General features: G+C 46.2%; 2 protein-coding genes and 1 long non-coding RNA gene across 5 annotated transcripts in view; 1 reads left to right on the forward strand and 2 right to left on the reverse strand.

The window, feature by feature from the left end:
- The window catches only part of PHF2 (PHD finger protein 2), a 96167-nt gene extending 88851 nt beyond the window's left edge, over positions 1 to 7316 (reverse strand). The window contains exon 1 of the mRNA XM_013096610.5: positions 6757 to 7316. Within this exon, the coding sequence (XP_012952064.3) occupies positions 6757 to 6854 (98 nt within the window). The 5' untranslated portion in view covers positions 6855 to 7316. The remainder of the gene's footprint in view (positions 1 to 6756) is intronic.
- On the forward strand, positions 7303 to 11370 carry LOC119718208 (uncharacterized). Its single transcript, XR_005269032.2, has 3 exons — positions 7303 to 7432; positions 8540 to 10936; positions 11196 to 11370. It is a non-coding gene; the product is annotated as an uncharacterized lncRNA (long non-coding RNA).
- A 6374-nt stretch (positions 11371 to 17744) lies between these two features.
- FAM120A (family with sequence similarity 120 member A) overlaps positions 17745 to 21196 on the reverse strand; it is a 53832-nt gene continuing 50380 nt past the window's right edge. For all 3 annotated transcript variants that reach the window (XM_027467903.3, XM_027467904.3, XM_027467902.3), the window contains one exon: positions 17745 to 19646. In XM_027467903.3, coding sequence (XP_027323704.1) covers positions 19335 to 19646 — 312 coding nt within the window. In that variant the 3' untranslated portion in view covers positions 17745 to 19334. The remainder of the gene's footprint in view (positions 19647 to 21196) is intronic.

Genomic DNA, 21196 nt, shown 5'->3' on the forward strand with positions numbered 1-21196 from the left:
GTGCTTTTCCTGGGGATGTCAGCATTCGAATTCCACCTTAGAAAATTAAGGGTGAACTTCAATTTAAACATAAACTTACTGGGGAGGAGGGGAGGTTGGAAATCAATACTTTTAATTTACAGCAAATACAAGCATTCAACACTCTAGCATATTTTCTTTGCAAGATAAAACTGCAGATAAAACTGCATTTGAAAATCTGCCATATAAATTGAGCATATTCTTTTAACAAATAGTTGTGAAGTATTCCTGCAGATGTGATTGATACTGCAAAGGCCCGAGACTCTCTGAGGTCAAATGAAATTTTGATGGCATACTAAAACTAATATATTTTCTATTCAGAATCACAGTTTCTTTCTCAGAGCACAAATGGATGTGGGAAGGTAAGACGAGCAGTCTACGTAGCCGTGCCAAAGGACCAAGAACACAACACTGACTGGCAGCACAAAAACCGACTCGCTTTACCTTCTGGCCAGACTCCCTGTACTCTGGAAGCTGCTGTTAAAAATCACCGGGGGATCACACAATTGTATGAGACAACAAACTCAGCGTGAGTACTGGGACAAGTGTGCCACGCATTTCTATCTCTATGCAGTCCTGGATATTTTTTTTAGAAATGCATTTAAATATATTTTTTGAACTGATATCATCTGAACTGACAAAAGTCTCTTAAGTTCTCTGAACTGTTTTCAACTTTCAGAATAAGTAATACTATGTTACAGAAAGGAAGATTAAAGTGACATTGATTTCAGCCCGAACAGAAGAAGGCTTTTAACAGCTTTATCACAAGTTCAAAACTTTTTCATGTTCCACACTAGCAAATATATTTTTAAGTAGGTGTTTTGGTTTGTTTAGGTTATTTTCCTTCTAAAGTAAACAATTCCCACTAACTTGTCTGTATGGACAGTTTATCCAGAATAATTAGCATGCTTTATGGGCTCTATAAAAACACTTCTCAAGAACCTCTTTTTTTTTTTCTGTTTTTTTTTTTTCTCTCTTTTTTTTTTTTTTTTCCCCTGGAATAAAGCGTCCATAAGGAAACACTTCCCAGTACAGGTATTAGTATGGCTTATTCACAATAGTTGCTCTGGTCAACCTCTCAGTATAACTGAGTCTATAATGTTGACAAACTCTTCAGAAACAACTAGAAATAATTTTAAATATTAACTGTTTATTTATTGAAAAAACTTATTTACCTTGTTCTATCTAAATTCTTCATATTCAATGAAATCTTTTCTGGGCAAGGTACAATTAACGTTAGTAATTCCCTCCATTGTTATAGTACTAAGGGGAACTGCATGGTATTTTAAGGATTAACCTAATCTTTAAGATTTACCCAAATTTGGGCACAGCTAGTGATAAAGATGTACAAGAGAAGAACTAAACACTGCCATGCAAAACTAGACCTATTTAAAAAAGAGGCAATGCTGAACACTCCAGAAGGAGAATTACATCTCTCCAAACACAGTGGTTTTAGTTTTGCAATATAACAGAAAAGTGCATTTCTTAATCCAGATGGAGTTCATTCTGTGCATCAAGGCACTATGATAAAAACCCATCATAATTTTATGCTGATACAGTAACTGCATTAACAATTTCTAGTTAACTAAACCTTTTATAATTTTACTAAGACATTTACTTCAGCTATGCTTTTGGCAGAAAGTTTTAAAGTTTAAATCTACATGGAGTAGAAAAATAAATATTAAAAATACTTGTTATTCTTGTATCAAGTGATTGTAGGATCCCTCCCTAAAACCACAGGTGCATGTTTTAAATACTGGTAACAAAATATCCACTGCAGAGAAAATAAATAACTCACCTTCCTTCACCTACAGCTGTACCAAATAACCCACAACGGATTTGTAGTTGAACAAACTTGTACAAACAGACTTTCCTTGCCTTGAATATTAGGTTCTGTAAACTCCTGTAGTAGCTGAGTTTGGCTCGCTAATAAATATGACTTCTTCCTAATCATGACATCTTCCTACCATTATTATTTTGCATTCACAAACTGTCTGCAAAAATACCGTAACTGCTTTCAACTGCAGCAAAGGTGCACAGGAGAAGAGGGTGCCCCTAAAACGGGTGGCTCCTAAACCACGTGCAACTTCACAGATTATGAGCAACATCATCACTGAGATGTAGACAAGAAGGTGCCGTTCACAACACAGAGGCAGAACATGCTTTTGCCAAACCATGCCCCTGAGCTGGTGAACTATCTTCTCCCACCCCACCTAAAGCAAGCCTGCCCGGTACGTGGCCTGGAAGACACGTGTAGCTCACAGCACTGCCTGCACAAAGCAATTTGGCTGGCCAGGCCTGCAGAAGACATAGCAGAGGAGCTACTTGGGAACCTGCCGATTCTCAGCTTCTTTGTCAATCAGCACGTGCTACAACTCCCTCCTTCTCCTCGTCAGAGGTGGGTTCTGTGCACTATGAAAGCCACAGCTGCCATCCAATTTTAAGGGGTATTTCAGGAGATACCAGACAACACTTTGGAGGTCATAGCAGAAGGATGCAGAGGACAGCAAACACAGGAGCTGGGATTACTGAAGCTACTATATGGTCAGCTCCACAAAGACAAGTCTGAGTCTTGAATGGTTTATCCGCCCATTTGAGTCCGACACCTTATTCAAGACTTTCAGGTAGTCCCCAGCAATATCCCTAGTCAGAATGGACTGTGCAGACTGAGCGATTAGTCATTGGAGACCACTGTAATCCTGTAAATACAGGCCATAAGACTGTGTTTGACCTAAGTGATGTCTTCAGTAGATTTCCACTCATCAGTCTCACAGAGGATGACAAGTCCATGACCACTGCAACAGGAAAACCCGTGAGTACTGTGCTACAGAAACGTTCTGCCAGCTTAACTAACCACAGGGGAGGAAAAGTAACAGCAGGGACAAGCATGATTCCTTGGGAATCCAAGAGTAAGCGTTTCAAAGTGTCCCAACTCCATGCATTTCTTTGGCAAAGAATGTACAGTCTTCACGAGCGGAGGAGTCTGACAACCCTGCTGTCTGCTGTGGGATTTTTTTTCCTTTTGCCTATAAGATCATCTCCATTCTCGCCGGAGCTTCGAGCTGCTCGTCTCAAGCTGCTCAGGCACATAGAAAGCACAGAAACGACTGAAACTCAATCTAATGAGAAGTCACAAACAGCACTCTGTGAACATACCAGTGGCTCCTTCGTTCAATCCACTTCATAAACAGCATCTAAGGGTCTCTGATGATGGGTAACATATGGAGTCATAACAAAGGGCCTCTGAAGGCATTCACAGGAAAGGAACAGAGCCAATGATGAAAAAGTCTTTCCTCTTTCTCTTTATAGATCAACACCACCACATGGGCAAGATTACCAGTGACGACTGATCCACAGAATTAACAGGGATGCCTAAACTTTGTCTCTCACAGGAAACCTATCAGCCATCTATATCAATTCAGCAGTGTATTCTAACGCAGTCACTTCACTACGTACAGGCCCAAACCAGAATGATGACAGGCAGCCAGGAAACAGAGGAGTGCTCTGAGGTACAGCCTTCCCCTGCCACACAAAAGTTTAGATATGACAATGAGCAACCACGTAGAAGCTTCTCAGAGTTAAGGAATGAATTCTACAGAAAGATCAAACACTGCTTCACAAGAGAAATCCTCACTAATAAAAATTTCCCTGATGAGTGAAATCTGAAAGCCCCTGAGAACCCCGGCTCCCTCCCTCTGGCACTTGTTTGAGGAAACATCACAGAGCAGTGATTTCCAAACTGTAGTCAAGGGCGCATCAGCAAACTGCTGAGTACACTGTGGTGGTCTGGAAAGCGCTCATCCGTCACGTGGTGGTGGTTCCATCTCCCTGTTTCCAACTTCTAATTGCATTAAACAAGTTTAACTCACATTTAGTACTTCTAATTTACCCTCAAAACCACTGAAGTTGCCACAGAGATGCTACCCACCATTAGATTGCAGGGAGACAGTGACTGCTGTGTAACTGAAACTGTGAAAAATATTTCTTTAAATATTTGGAAACTAGTGCCAGAAAGGAAGCAGGAAAACACCTTATCCTTTTCCACAAAACCAAAATAGGAATGACATTTGTTTTCTGAATTGCACACTGTGTGCCATGTTAAAGAGACAAGCATGATTACAGAATTAAAAAGTTGGGCAAGCCTCCTTGTGCAGCTTTGCACACTTGCTTATTTTTGGTTGCAGTAGAGTATCCACATAAACATTAACACTGTCAGTGCTTTGTGAGACTAGGAGACAGACAGGACAATTCTACATGACTAAATCCTGATTTACATTTTTCATTGTTGAATATGTATTTGTTCATGTAATACCAAGCAAATCAAATAGGCACATATACAAGGGGTTTCCTACTTCATCAGTCAACATACTTCTCCAATACAACCATGAGGTTTCCCCTCGAACAGAAGTCTCCTCCTTCTCAGTTTTGTTTACATTAAAATACATCTCTGGGTGCTACCTTGTGGCTAAGCAAAAAGCATACGCACCCTGTTTTTAAGGCAGTGTGATGGATTTATGACCCCACTCTCCCTTTATAAATGAACCACCTTTCCTTGTGCGTGCGGAAGATGGTCACCGAGCTGCTCACAGAACGATCATCGTCTTGCTCAGTTACGGCTGATCGCTTTTCATCAGTTTTAATCAACATTACCCACTGTATCGAGGCAGCTTAACTCCTTGTCTTGCTTAGGTTTTTCAGGAATCCATGAAGTGTGAAAGTCTTCATTTTTATCAAGTACTTTAGTGTCCCGAGTCTCAAGCACACACCTACTGAAGTTTCTCTTCAGCCTCTCAGTCAGTTCCACCTGTACCTCAGTGTTAGCGCAGGCCAGCGCGCCTTGTTCGAGCCTGATGTCCAGAACCACAAACGCAGAGCACCCCACTGCCAACACGGGCACGGAACTGCGCATTTCCCTGTTTCACTTCACGTTTACAAACAGCTTTTTAACCCACTGGTGGCACACCATCCCGAGGGCCATCGCTAGGTTTCTGTACCAGCTTCTCTGAGCACGGGGCCGGTTCCCAGGACGCCGCACTTGACCCGGGGCCTGCTCGGCTGCCCGTGACCGCGGTCAGTGCCCCCTGCCCCCGGCACGTACCCAACACCTCTAATTTAACACCATTTCACCTCTCCGACCACCACCCGGCCCAGCGCTCGCCCTGTGACAGGCTGCATTTTAATTTTGACCGTGACTCTGTCTCTCCCCGCCCCGCCACCCGGCTCCTCAGCCCCTCTGCCGACTTCCCCATCGCTCTCAGAGCGGAAGGAAAAGAGAATAAAAATTAAAAAAAAAAAAAGGAAAGAAAGAAAGAAAAAAGCGAAACGCTCCCGAAGTTCAGTTTCGCGGCGTTAACTCGCGCGCGCTCGCTCTGCCATTGTCTCCCGCACAAAAGCCCGCCTGCGCCTGCTTTCCATGACAATGCTTCAGGGGAGAGCCGGGGCGAGAGCCCCAGCCCGCCTTTGTCCGCCCCAAACGAGCCCCCTCGGAGGGGCTGCAGCCCTCGGCGGCGGCCGGTGGGGCGGCCGGGGCCGGTCACAGGCGGGCGCCCATTGTCCGGGGGCCGCCGGGGCTCGGCGCCACACGGCGGCGGAGGGACCGGGGGAGGGACGACTGGGGGAGGGTGGGGGGAGGACCGGGGGGACCCTGCTCGTCCCCGCCGAGGCGGGGGCGCCCTGCCCGGCCCTGCCCGGCCGAGGGGCGGGCTCTCTGCCGCCGGGGTCTTCCCCGCCCGGCCGCGCCCCGCCTCGGGGCCGTCGCTCCCCGGTTGCGGAGGGGCTTCCCCCCTCGGCGCGGCGGAGCCAGCGTGGCCGCGCTTCCCCTCCGCCAGGGCGCGTGTGGAGCCCGGCCCTCGGCGACGGCGGCGCCGCGTCCCCCCCGTGCACACACACACACACACACACAGATATACGCGCACACAGACACACACACACAGACATTTATACACATGATACACACACATATACGCGCACACACACACACACACACACACACACACACACACACACACCTCCCTTCCCTCAGCCCTCGCCCTGCCCCGCCGCCGCCCGGCTCGCCCCGCCAAGGGTTAAGGCGAGAGGCCGGCGCGGCGATGGCAGCAGCCCTGTCAGAAACACCCGGTGGGTGCCGCGGGGTGGTGAGGAGCGAGAGAAAAAATAAAATACATTTAATAAATAAATAAATAAATAAATAAATAAATAAAAAGAGAGAAACCCCCCGCGCGGGGGCCCTGGGCTCCGTGCGGCCGAGCCCGCTGTCAGGGCGGCCGAGCCCCGGGACGCGCCGCCGCCGCCGAGCCGCTCCTGCGGGCGGCCGGGGGGAGCCGCGGGGCCCCGCTGAGCTCCGGGCCCCGCAGCAGCGGCCCCCGCGGCGGGGCGAGCGCGGCCCCCGCTCGGCGGCTGCCCGCCCCGGGGAAAGCACAATAGCCCCCCCACCCCAGTGACACCGGAGCCCCGGGGAGAAAGGGGGGGGGGGGGGGGGGGGCTTTGTGAGGAGAATTGAGCGAAATTTACAAAACAAAACAAAAAAAAAATACAACAGAGGGAGAGAGAGAGACGGGGGCAGAGTGGCTCCTCCTCCTCCTCTCCAAAAAGGCCTGTTGGAAAACTGCACACGGCAGCGGCTCCAACGGCACCGTCTCCCTCGCTCTGCCCTGGAGAGAGAAAAGGAGGCGAAAGGCACCGAGCGAGAGGGGGGGATCGCGGCGAAAGGGGGGAAAAGGCCCGATCTCTTTGTGTTACCTGCCGTGAAACCAGTCCTTGCAGGCATCGCATTCAATCATGAAGCGGGTTACGTCGTAGGGCAGCCTACAGATGCAATAGACGGGCACCGTCGCCATGTTAGCTCCCTTCAAAACAACGCTGGACTCCCAGACAAGCGAGCGGGGCTCGCTGCGGCTCCTGCCGCTAGGTAGCTTTTGCTGCTTCTCCTTCCAAAATGCCAGCAAATTTGCAATGTCGAGAGACGGAGCGGGGAGGGGGGGGGGGGGGAAGGGGGAAGAAAAGAAGAGGGGGGGGGGAAAAATCAGATAATGCAATTACGGCTCCTCAAGGGCGAGCGAGCAATGTCAGAAAAATAATAAAGGGCTTCGCAAAGTTTGGCTGCATGGTTCCTCCGGCTCCGCGAGCGCCGACCGACCGGACTGGGGCTTTTTTGTTGTTGTTGTTGTTAAATGATTATTATTCAAAATGTTTGGCGAAATGCATTATATTGCATGCCCCCTGGTGACAGTACAGTACCGAGGCTTTTCATAAACACTCCGAAATGTAGCCCTTTCCTTGTAATGTCCTTACGTCAGCTTGCAACATTGCAATATTTCCTCTGCTGGGGCTGGGGCGGGCGGCGGCGGGGGAGGCGAGGCGAGGCGAGGCGAGGCGAGGCCAGGCGGCAGCTCCGCTCCGCTCCGCTCCGCGCCGGGTGAGTTCGGGGGGCTCCCGGGGCCCGAGGGGGGTCGCCTTGTGCCTGGGGCTCTCCCCGGTGCGGTGCCCCGGGAGGGACTTTGTAAAGTGGCCCGGGAACGGCGGGGGGTGCCCAGGGACGGGGGCAGGAGGGAGAGACCCCCCCCCCGGTGCCCCCCAGCACCCCCCGGTGCCCCCCGTCCTGCAGCCGGGCTCGGAGGCCCCCACCCATGGGCAGCTCTCGCTCCGCGGCCAGGTGCGGAGCATCCGCGCTTCCAAGCGGTTCGCAGCCGCCGTGCTGCCCCCTCGGCTGACAGGACACCCCGCTGGGTAGTGCCCTGGGGGTGGTTAGGGGCCTCTGGGCACAAGCTGCACGTGTGTTGATTTATATTAAAAAAATAAAAAAAAAAAATATAAATGGCCTGTTAGTTGTTTGGAGTTATTGCAGTGCGTGTGACGGTACCTGCCTCTGCGTGTGCTGGTCCGGTCACCACGAGCCACGGAGCAAGCAGGGCTGCTACAGCAGAGGTGAAAATAAACACCCTGTGCCTGCAAAGCACCGACCCAAAGCCGGCAGGTATGGGCTCCGTGCTGTGGGGTGCCCCTTGGACACCCCTGTGTAGCCCCAGACTACAACTGCCCACAGACACCGGCTGCCTCATGGACAGAGCAGTAAACAGGGGGGGCAAAGGCAAAATCTGAACCCAGACTGAGAATGCAGGACCTCAATTTCCCCCAACACCTAGGCTCCAAACAGCTGATGGGGTGGTTAAAATAGTCACACTTTGCAATGTTTTGCTGGGATGTACGCTGAGTGTGTTTGATAGCCACTGGCACACTTCTCATAGATGTGCGAAAACTTCATAAAATAGTCACAAAGAGTCCCAGAGTCCCACCTGACCTGTGATTGCCAGTTACAATTGATTTGGTGTCTTGAATCCATCTCATTTGAGGGACGGGGGGATATATCTATTTCTTAATAGATAAAAAATAAAATAAAAAATGGACACCTTTCTGTTTTTTCAGCAGTCTGCAAAAATCATCAGAAATCACCTGTAGTAGACAAGGAGAATTCAAGGGCCCAAATAACTTGAGCTCTTTTTTTTTTTTTTTTTTTCCCTTGCAGAGATAAGGCCATTGTCGGCACAGGCAGAACCTGTCTAGGCCAATTGAAGAGACACCGTCAAAATTACTTGCCTTGCCCATCAAATTTACATGCCACAGCAATGACTTTCAGTCAGTGTTCATGCAGAGCTACATTGAACTAGTGTCAGAAATTACATTCCTGGGTCTACCATGAATGTTTACAAGTGAAACCAAATTTCTAGCATAGCTCAAGGTGTGGTAACGCAGGGCTAAGTTTATAGGCCTACATTTTACATCATGACTCAGTTGTTTTGAACGACATTTTGAGGCACACAAAGGGGCCTATTTTCCTCATTATGCCGAGTGGTATAAGGATCTTGTCCTCTAAAAATCAGACCCCTTTTAACTTTGAATTGATTTATCATGATTTTAATTGCTTGGGGTTTCAACCAGAAAAGAAGAGCGAGTCTAGGGAGTTACACGGGATGAGGAGACAAGGCCCAGAAAACCATCACAAGAGCTACGCGGGCTTTTATAGGATCCCCTCTTCACCACCTGAACATGCCAACCACATCTATCAGAACCTCTCAGCTTTGCAGGAAAGGTTTAGGTAGAACTTCTGTTGATTTTGATAACCTTTAGTATTATGGGACAGTCAAGCAAAAATTGTTTTCTTGCCTCCGCACACTAGAAAGGCATGCAACTGCAACCTGGAGTGCCTTGTTCCTGCTTTATGAGCTACCAAACCCATATGTTCTGTGAAAAATCACGTCCTCGTTGCCTTTCTTCAAGTTCCACAAGCATCTCCATGAAAGCAGTCCTATTTCCAAAGTACCGCCTGAGATTCTAGCATCAGCACATCTCCACTGCAGCCACTGGGGAAAAGAAACCATCCTAAAACTGCGGGGATTTCGGTGGCCACAACAAAGGGTGGCTGGGCTGCACGAGGGTGTAGCCAGACGCTGCTCCACAGACACGGTCTGAGCAGCGTGAGGCTGCTCCACTGTCCCTTGCTGCTCTCTGCTCCAGCAGCAGAGCGGCGCCACCAGCACAAGTATTTGTGTGAAGTTGGTGTGGTTGTCTGACGGCATGCCGGAGGCTGCTGGAGCTGACACTGCCAAAACTGCATGGAAACAAGTTAGGGGAGAGTTGGATGCTCTGTTCTGGCAACTCAGACGTATAATTCATTTTGCAGGGATTAGCATATAAAGAAACTAATTGGTGAGGTTGTCCCGTTGTTCTGAGTTTTTCTGTAGACCCAGGAGCTGTGCAAGGAGGGTGCTTGGCTGGTCTCATGCAGGGAGGAGCGAGTTGTGGAGCAATGCTGAGATGCCTTAACCTAACATAATTTGATCACCGAGTTAACATGTTCTAAGTTCTGAAGCAAGTTTTTAATAAATATTTTTTAAATGGTAGGAAAACAACAACAGCAACAACCACCCAGCAGCATAAGCCCAAACAGCTGCCTGGAAAACACCCGCATGGTGACAGCGGACTCTGCGGACAGGATGCTCACAGCAGCCTAGCTGTAAGCCGAGCTCACACAGCGCTAGGAGCCGGGGGGCTACCACGCACAGAGATCTGCTGCCATCTTTGAGCTTCTGGAAGGGGATGAGATTTTTCTGGAGTATTCAGGTGATCCCGGAGCACAAGGCTCACAGCTGTGACATTCTGAATTACCTGGGCACTTCTGAGGAGCCTCCATCTGCTCTTTGATTACAACCAGTAAACACTCACAATACTCAGCTCTCAGGTCCCTGGCCTGGTAAGGCACACAGAAAAGGCTCTGACTTGATCACCAGCACAGAGGGAAGTTCTTTATTACCATTACCATTTTTTGAGCTTTCCAGTTTTTCCTCATTATCATTTTGTACTTCCTATAGATTTCCTCTACAGTGGTACATACAAGGTCCCTCTCTGTAGCTTTCGACACATTGTCCCTGGAGTTATTTCACTGCTAATGTAAAGAAGTAAACCACATTAACTTTTTTCCCCTTCGACCATATCTGCTCATTAAGTAAATGTTTACAAAGAAGATATCTATGAAACCAACCTTGAAACAACAGGGATCACTGAGTTTCAGCAAGAGAGGAGCTTGTTGGTGACAGCGTACGTCCCTTCCAGTTTTCCTCATCTGATACCAGATCTCCTTATTACATTAATTGGTTAGATCTCAAGAAACACTATGCTGTCTTCTGAAAACATACAGCTGAGTTAAGAATCTGAACAGAGAACTTACACACACTGTCTCCCGTGATTGTTCAGCCCTGCCATGGGCAGAAGTGGAGGCCAAGTGAGATAACAGTGGGAACCAACCTGCAGGTCTAGCATGGGCACAAGCGGTCATGCAGCACACAAAGCACCAGGGCTGTCCTGCGGGGAACTTTACAGTAAATACACAGAGGCAGCAGTTCAAATGCTGTAATAAAACACCCAAGTAAACCCAAATTCCAAACCAGGGGGAATAATGAGATATGCCGTTTGAAGCAAGGCAGTCAAGAATGTAAACAGCATCTGTAATTTAAAAATCATTGAAATTGTAATAGGAGACTAGGTTAAAAGGGCCTTTCATGTAGCAAATTAGCTTAAAGATCTAGCTAAAGAATTTATTTCGTATTCATAACAGTTAACGCAAATTGCATTATCAGTCCATACATGTACCTTTCGACTCACTTTTCCTTTGCCTCCTATTTCAGCACACAAGCTCATGTTACACCGAACCTTGACACAAGGAAGCTACGTCATTGGGCATCAGCATTGTACTGACAGTAAAACTGTGTCTTCAGCATGGCTTACCAGAATCTGCAGGATTCATAAAACCTGAACTTTGACCATCATCTCAGATGTCAATAAAAACTTACCAGCTTTTTTTTGTACAAGGTTTTAAGATTTCAAATGCATTGTTTGGAGGAAAAGATTCTAATAATTCAGAAAATCACCAGTAGCCCTCCCTCCCACCCCCCACTCTTCCTGGTATTCCTGTGCCACTGCTGCAGCATGGGGAGCCCCAGAGAGGGCAGTGGGATCGAAGAGCAACCATCTGCCTTGCAGCATCACCCTGACCACGTCCTGCAGCCTTTCAGGTGTGCTGGCAGATGTGCTTGTTGAAGTATATACATTTATTAGCCAAAGCCTCCTTCAATTTAATGAACATTGGGTACAGAAATATTTTTGAGGTGTTTATTGTCTGTGTTTTACAGCAGGGCGTAAAGTAGTGGAATGGCTGTCACATTTTACTGAGCTCAGTGACAGAAGCAAACATTTAATTCAGCAATATAAATACTTCCATTAAACATAGTCCTCACGTTTAGAGCCCAGGTGGCAAGAAGCATCACACTAGCTATGCCTTTTCTCTCACCACAGACATTACATGTGCAATACTTCATCAAACTTAATTTTCAGGAGGATAGCTTAAATACGAAAAATTAAAATAAACATCAAAGAAGCACACCATCCCTGCTTGGGCTGTGGCAAGAGCAAGGGGAGGACAGTAAGTGAGGGCTGAGTCTCAGAGCAGCCTCCCAGGTCGACCTACCACCTCTCCATCACTGGTTGTGGACTTTGCCAATTCCTACAGGCCACATCCTCCAACATGCAAAGCACCCAGTCATGTAGTGTTATATCGACCTGCTTTAACTCATCAGAAACACTTGTGTAAGTGAGACAGGCGGCTGGTGAAGGGGTTGGACTGGGAGGCCCCAGTGCAGGGGCTTCACCGCCCACCCTCCTGCTCCAGCCTTTGCTGTGTAACCCCTCACACACGGCCTGAGAAGCAGCCTGGCTCCCCACAGACAGGACAGCAAACCCAAGCAGCGACCCAGCTCCTCGCCTGGACAAGCGGGAAGCTGTGCTGGCGTGAGCCAGAGGAGAAGCCAAACCTCCGCACACCTCGCAGCCGAGGGGCCTGCAGCTTGCAGAGCCTCACTGCGAGGACCGCACGTCCACTCCACTTCGACACAGCTGCTCCTGGGCCACAGCCTGTGAGCTGGGCAACACATCTCCCAGCACGTTCGTTGGGCTGTGGTCACACTTTGCCCAATGTCCAAGTTCCACACACCCTGGAAGGCCCCTAGTGCTCAGGAAGCGTTGTGGCGGAGGCTGCGGTGCGGGAGGCAGGCACGGCCCAGCACGGTTGTGCTCGGCAGCCCTCTGCAGGCACCGCGGGCGAGCGAAGCAGCGGGAGCTCAGGCACTCGTTTGCACTCACAAACAAAAGCCTGAGGCTTGGTACTCCTGCACATCCCTCCCCTCTTCCATGCGCCCTGCAGTCATTGCCTCTTTCATATGTCCTGGTTAAATTGGGTTTCTACTCTCTAAGGAAACAGCCAATTTATACAGGCAGGACGGAGCAGCTGTATCTGCCAGTCTGGATTTACAATACCTCCCCTGGCAAATCGTCATAATCTCAGCTACAAGTGTGATTCAGCTGGCACACCACGAGCAGGGCAGCAGCATTCCCACAGGCAGCAGGAGCTGCTGAAGAGGAGCCAGAGTTGCCACCTACAGCACAAGCCAGGAGGCTTCCCTCACGACTCATCTGCTGGATGAAAGCAGCAGCAATCTGTCCCGCTCCCTCCCTGAAAAGGCCTTGCTTCACCCAGTGCTTGGTACATCAAAGCACCCACAGCATCCACGAGCCCCCAGGAAAAGCAGCCCAAATACATCAGTGCAGACACAAAGCTAAAGTCAGAGCAGAGTCCACAGCCACTGATGCAAATAAGAATGAAAACACAAGAAGAAAGGGAAAAATATGTTTTTATTTATTTATTTTTATTATTTTTAATCCTTTTTTGCTCTTACGGTTGGTTCTTGGAGCAATGGGCTGCATGGACAGACTGCTTGTCACTGTCACCAGAGGACTGCAGGAGTCACCAGCAAGAACTGAGGTCTGAGGCGCACCAAGCAGAAAAACCATCAGAAAAGGTTCAGCTGCAATCTCTAGAAATCAGTACTTGGTTGCCAACTCTTCTGCTCTTCTGGGAAAAGCCACATTCTGGAGGGATAATGCCCCACCTCACCCCCAGGTCACCCTCAGGGGCAGCAGAAACTCCTCAGGGCCAGCAGCAACCTCCTTCACCCAGCTGCAGCTCTGCCCAGCACACAAAGGCTGCAGGGCCAGGCTGCGGCTTCCAGAAGTGCTTTGTAAAAGTGATTTTGGCCAGGGTTACTCAAGTAACGTGGCCACTGAGGAGCTTCATGCAAAATGTTTTTATAAACATTTAAACCATTTGTAAACAAGATTTCATAACTTGGCAGTCGTACTCCTATTTTGTTATTTTCACCCAAAGCATGCTGCTGTGCTGAGAGCTGCCTTCTGCCTCCATCCATTACGATATCAGAGTCCAAGGGGGAAGTTGCAATGAAGACTTGATGCTTCTGCATTTCATTTTGGAATTTCTTACTTGTGCTTACAAGGGTCACTTGAGGCTGTTTCATCCGGAAAGGTGGATGTATCCTGGCCAGGAGGCACACCACAGGGCACTACACTTTGTCACAAGTGCTGTAACTGCACCACTATGAAACAAGCTGAGAGGCAACAGGAATCTGCAGCACTCCTGCTACTCTGTAGCACCTACCCCAACTTTTACTTTATATTTTCAGGGTTCCCTCACCTGTTTTTTTTTTTTTTTTTCTTTATATTGTCAAACTCATTCCCTCATGTTTTTTGTTTATATTGTCAAATTCATCTGCGTAGCTACGTGAGGACAGATGTGACTACAGCCAGGAACCAGGTCCACCCTTCACCACAAAGCACACCTAGGCTTAAACACCAAACCACCAATTCATTACAACCCCACAAAACATTCAAAACTGCACCTTCTCCTGCCAGAGCAACCAAATCCCTCCTGGCACTGACATCTCTCACTTGCATATTAAATGCTCACCCCCACCAACCTCAGCACACAGCCTGGTCCCTGAAGGAAGGAGGCCATCCATGCCTGGTGATTGCAGACCAGGCTCACCTGGGGGCACCCAGCCCATGCTTCTCCTCTCACAGGCCTGCCATGGTGATAATGAGGTCTGCTTAATTGCTTATTACATTGCCCTTCCTTTTGCCTCGTCTCTAGGCTGCAGGTGGGCTGAGAGAAAGGGACGTCCTACGGCACAAGGCAAGGCTGTGCTACAAAAGCTCTCCTTCCCCCCTGCCTGACTTCCCTTCGGGCTGTTGCACTTTCTGCACTTGGCTGTGTACTGCTGCATTGATCCGATCCAGCTTTAGCTCCACAGCTCACCTCCTGTAAGGAGGCAAAAATGGGTCACAACGAGGCCTCCAGGGCCTGCGGAGAGCCTGGAGGGAGCGGAGCAAAACTTGCTGCACATGCAGGAGGGCAGGGGCTATTATTCTACTTGTAGTAGTCACAACTATTGGTGCAAAATACCACTGAAATGGCTGTGAGGGTTGCGCTGGCCCTTCTCAACACCCCACCGGCTGGCTGTTCCCACCAGAAGGCCCTGAGTCTGCCTGGTGGCCGCTGTCCAAGGCCTGCTCGCAGCACCTCAGCCATGACACAGCCACCTCCTGCCGCAGCATGGCCACGAGCAGAAGAAATGAGCTGGTTCTGGCTCTTCCCCAGCACGCTGCTCGCCCATCAGTGCTCCACCAGGTCACTTCAGCTCACATCTCTCTGACTGCCCTTCTGTAACCCAACGCTGGGCTCTCCCTGCACCTATGGCCCAGCCCCCTCCTTGTGCTTGGGCAATGGGAGCTGTGAGATGGGCTCCATACCTGGCCTCAGAGCCACGTCTGGTCGGCTCAGCACAGTCCCCAGCACCCTGCTGCAGGACCCCAGTGGCTGATACCCCCGTGTGGCTCTCGCCTTGGGGATGGGTAGTGATGTCCTGGCTGCACGTAAGTTGGGAGCAGCCATCATCGTTGTTCCTATCAGTGTTCACTTGAGAAATGAAAAGGCTCACTTCTCGTACACCATGTTGGCCTATATAAATAATAATGAACTCTCCAGTCTTGGGCACCTGTTCCAGATGCTGCATCCACAGGGTGCAAAGACTTGCTGCATAGCAAGGAGCTGACTTCTGCCTTCACAGTCAGTGCCCAAGACATTTGTCTGGGTCATTAACAGTAAACCTTATGGCAGTGCAGAAGCCTGCGTTTGGTGTGGCCACCCTTTGCCACTGCCCAGCAGGTGTGCTGCAGCCCCAGTGCTGAATGGTCCCCGTATGACTGGCAGCAGAGAGGACTGCAGAGAGAAGAGAGGAACACCAGCGAAACACAGGGCAGCTGCCTCAGTGTCTCCATGCTCAGGGCAGAGCTGCTGCGAGCCCCAAGTCCAGTGTTGTTTCAGGAGATACATGCAACCTGTCTACACATGGCAATAGATTATTAAAAAGTGTTCACTAATTCAATTAACACATCAAAAAAGTTCATGTGACAGTGAATATCAACATAATGTAGGTGCAGATGTATAAACCCATGTATGAAAGACACCTGTCAGGAAGCGTGAGATGTAAATATTTAGAAAAGGATCAATTTTAAATGCACTGTAATTCCTGCAGGAAGCTACTCGAGACTACTGCATGAGTAGCAGAGGGATTACAACCCGCTTCCTGTGCCCACAGCCTCTGGTCCAAGGGTGAGGACAGACACCCACGCATGTACCCCCACTGAGTGGATTCACACATTGTTCAGCTCCCCCCAACCTGCGAGTGTGCAGCCCGTGCTCAGCCCCAGAGCTGCCACTGCTGCATCACCCCAATTCTCAGGTGCCAAACTGTACATCCACACTGCAGACAGCAAGGAAAAAAAAAAAAAAAAGTGTTGGTTCTGGATTAGATTTGCATATTCCTGCTCAAACAGCACCTGCAGACTCCCCCAGAGACTTCCATGAGCATCTACTAGGGGCCGAGAGCTTGTCCTCCTCTCACCTCTGCATCTGCCTCTGCCAGCCCCACGTAGTTTTTGCCCGAGAAGACAGGCTCTGGCCTCCCGGGGGCAGTGCCAGGCACTAAAATGGGCCCCAAAGGAAGGAAGAGCCCTGGGTAACAGGCATAAACGTAATGCAAGCCAAACTCTTTCACCGTAATTTCTGGAAAAAGTCAATGCATTGCTTTGTATTTGGGGCAATGATCTAGTTCATCTGCTGTACTTTCACATCCTAACTTCATGCTTGTGTGGATAGCTAGTTGCACTCCAGCTACACATGACAAATTTTGCACGTATAGTTACACTGAGTGGTGAAGTCACTGTACTTCCAGCACATAGCACACAGGTGGCATCTCTAATGTAGGCAACATCAGACAAGATTTATTTTTGTTGACATCGATTATTGCATGGCAGTGACTGGTTTATGCCTTAGCAGTGTAATGCATCCTCTGTGTTGTTGCAAGAGGGGGCAACTGGTGCCTTGTAACTTCACCAGAGCAAGAGATGGAACACACACCACACGGTGCAGGAATAATACTGCATGGGTGCTGGGCAGGAAGGGACACAGTCCCAAGAGTTCAGCAACAGAATCCCCAGCTTAGCTGCTGTTACACCAGGAAAACTGCTCCTCTCCAGCTCACTTCACTTCTGAAGGGAGAGAGGAAGAATGATTGCTGCAATTTGCACAAAACACAGCTGCGCTGCTATAAACTGCATCTATAGTAAGAGCACAGAGCTGTTAATACTGCTCATGTAGACACAACATGAGATCAAAAACGCTCAGGGCAAGACTGTTTTTAACAATGTGTGTCAGGCACTAGAGTAAACAGATGAACATTTAGATAGAGACAGCAGACAATAAGGGCGTGCCTAGACAGAAAAGCTATTCTGATATCAACCTAGGTATAAATGTATAACTACTCCTGTTATGTCAGAACGATCCATTATGTAGAGAAAATGCTCGCGTAACAGAATAATTTGCTTTCAGCTACAAGGAGCCGGGATACGAGCAGTGCTGATAATCTTGTACATCAAACATAATACTGATGCACCACTGCAAGCACCTGGGGATGGCCTTTTTCTTTTTAAACAACTGCCCTTGTTATTTCTGTCAAATATTTGCATCTCATTAGCTATCGTGCATTTAAGAGTGGGCAGCTGTATAAAATAAAAAGGACACAGCATTATTCTGATGAAGTGTGCTATTTCCCAGCAATGGCGGCATATGAAAGTTTTGCTTTGTTTTCTTTCTCTTTCAGGAGGACATAGTGTATGTAGTCTGCTAACTCAATCACTTTATTTGGGCATAGGAAAACTTTTATTTACAACACGTAATTAAAAATATTTGACAAAAAAGGCATACAGTATTTTATACTAAAAGAATAAAGATTTTTATTAAGCACTGTAAGTTGCATTCAATAGCCTTCAAATACACCACACCACAATCCATCTACAACCAATCAAACCCAACAGTAGTTCATTCTTGCACAATCCATGAGTTGGGGCAGAACTCCCTTCAACTTACATTAAGATACCTACTTAGCTCTTGCGGGCAGGGAATGGGGAATTACACCTCATTTCTGATCACTAATGTGTGATGAAGAGCATCAGGAGAATTATATGAAAACGAATATAAAGAAATGATTCTGATTTTGAAGTACATTAAGTTTGGAAACACTAACAAAAACATCAAAATGATACAGGTATATTTGCTTATACTAAATTCTTGATGGGAAAGTTCTCAAGAACAAGCCATTTGTTTCCTGCTACAGAAGGGGGGTACTTTTTTTTTTTTTGAAGATCAAAGCTTTTTTTTTTTTGTTTTTCACAGAATTTCATATTTGCTAATATGAAGGCATAAAACAGCAACAGAGAACAATAATGCATACAGCAATGAGTACACCAGGGTAACGTTGATATTCAAAACGGCTAGATAATTTTTTTTTTTTAAGTTTTAGAATAAATGCAACAGAGGTCAATAATCACAAAATTTTAAGGTTAGAGCAAGATCAGTCAATGACTAAACATAGTTAACATCTTTTATAGGACTATTACTGATTATTAGCTTTTTGTTTTGCAAATGGGCACAGTACTTGTAAGAATGGAAGAAAGAGGACAATAACATGCATAATATTAACTACACACTTTAAAAATTATGAACCATGCAGAAGTTTAGCTCAAATAGTAGTACTAATGGTCTACGTCTGATTCAAAACCACATAGTTCATTGATCACGGATGCATGGTATTAGTCACAAAAAGTTTCAGAACACATTGTGTTTATTTTGAAAGGTCATTTGCATCTTCTATGATTTCAAGTTTATCTCCATTTAACTTGCTTGTAAAGTATGTATGATGTATATTTAAAATCAGCAGAACTGCAATATTACTCTATAATTTTTAGTTTCGATAGTTTGCACATTTTAACACAAAAGAACCACATCAACGGTGATGAAATTTAAGAAAGAAAAAACTGTGGTTGTGCCTTTTTCCCCCCATAATCATGAAATCAAAGCCTTAAAGAAAGCTTTATTGTGACACAGTAATGCAAAATCAAATATAATGGCATACATATGGTGCCAAGTACTAAAAATTATATTTTAAGCTATATATACTTAAAGACTGCCAAAATTTGTTTTCTTTATATTTCAAAAAACAAAACTACAAGCTTTTGTCATAACCAGTTTAAACTTTATGTATACTTCATTTTAAGTGCGGGAGTCAAATGCTCTTCATTCTCTTTCTTTTTTGTTTTATTGTAGCATTTTGACTACAACTGGTTAAAACTAAAAATGTGTTGTTTAAATCTCTGACATCAAAGAGGGATCCGAATTTCCAAAGTCCTCATTTTTCTCTTACGGAAAGGAAAAAATGTACGTAACTGTAGGCTCTCTTTCTTTCCAGATATTCCTAATCCTGACCCTTCCCAACATCCTTCACCCTCTATAAAAAATAAGTTTACTCTTCTTTTTTTAAGACAGTGGCCTCAAGAGTATCATCTTTATGGCAAACACTGTCTGCATTTAGTGCATTTAAGTGAGAATTTGTATTGCACATTTTAGAGTCATTACTCAAGGCACTTTCAGACTGATTGGAAGCCCTGATGTCTCCTGTATTCCCATTCATCTGGGAAGCTGGTTTTTCCTCATTCACAACTCCATTTTCAGCCAGGGATCCATCTGAAGACACAATTGAGGATTTAGATTCCTCTGATTTTGACTTAAGTTCTTTGGCTACTTCTTCTGCTGAAGCAGCATAAGGAGGTTTGCCCTATTTTTTAAGAAAAGAAGAAAATTACTGAAGAACCACTGCTATGTATTTACAAGCTGTTACAATGACACTATTAATAGGCAGCATGCAATGTGCAGAAATATCACAAGTAAACACTGAATATTATGTACTGCTGAACAACGAAGTGGCATACAAGATTAACATCAGAGCACAGACGTGAAAGAAGTTTCAGATCTGAGTGCCTTCTAGCTGTGCCTTTTGATGTTCCTGTGGTAAAATGCACTTTATACTTTGAAGCCTCAGTTATTTCATAATGTAAAAGCTACACAAAAGTATAGAAATACCAAAACTGAGAAACAATATACAGCTTAACTCTGCTTCTTGGTTCATATACATTATAATTTAATGATATGATTACACGGTATTCAAATACAAACCAAAACTTATTTTTGCAGAACTTTTAAAAAGTGCAGAAGTACCATGCAATATTTTCTGTACTAGTCGCTTCTGAGATTAGGCACGTGATTTCATATGAAAAGCATATAGCAGAATCTTACACAACTGAGTATAGCAATAAAAAACATACTTATGCAGCATTAGAATGTATATTTAGTTTTTAAGCACCTGTAACAATGAGTCTTAGCATTCCAGAAACGTAACAGGCTTTAAACAACAAAACAAAGTAAGTAGGTTGTGTTGCTAAGAAGCAATGTACTGTACTTATCTGTCACTCCATTAACAAAGTCAAAAACTAAGAAATGACTAAGATGTGGATATCTCATACCGCTTCAACAATAGCACAGTTTCATAGTGTAATAATTCTGTCATACTAAAGCCAGCAGGGTTAGTACTCTCATGAATGACTGACAGATTTTGCAGGTGAAAAACTTAAGAACTGTTGTTCTCTACTATCAGTATCATAAGCCTTGTTTTCTGGAGAAATCACAAAATATTCTGGAATAACATTGCATAGGAATATAATTGGCATATGAAAACAATGAGTATTTATCATATGTGTAAATGTAGTTTTTTCAGGCTTTAGTGAGCATTATATTTTAAATACATGCTTTTTTGTTTTTCCAAATCAAGAATGAAAGATCTTATCTTGTGAAGAAATAAGCATGTCTCATGGTCAATAAATACAAACTGCTTCTTTCCATCAGATTTCTCCAATCTTTATCCATGGCACCTCATAATCTATCAATAAAGCCCCTGGATTATCCAAGGAGGATTTTACTTGTTGCAAATGTGCATGTCTGCATCTGGCCCTACATCAGCATTCTTTCTTTAACTGCCCAAGTTTGTAGGACAGGGAAGCACACTGTCTCCAGTTAATCTTAACTGGGTATCAAAATCTACTTGTTATGTATTAAGCTTCCCAAATTCTCCCTACCACAAGCTAATCCACCGTTTATCTTTTTTCTTCTTGTAAAAGGAACATATACTACAGTAGAGTGACTGATGATAGTAAAATTTGATGAGCTCAGGTCCAGTTTGCAGAAAATGTCCCTATTTATCTTTCCTCTCCATATCACAGGCACAGTTTTAGACCAAACTACTTGCCATTACAAGTATTTATCATCCAAATT

Source organism: Anas platyrhynchos, chromosome 13, assembly GCF_047663525.1.
Source record: "Anas platyrhynchos isolate ZD024472 breed Pekin duck chromosome 13, IASCAAS_PekinDuck_T2T, whole genome shotgun sequence".
Lineage (NCBI taxonomy): Eukaryota > Metazoa > Chordata > Aves > Anseriformes > Anatidae > Anas > Anas platyrhynchos.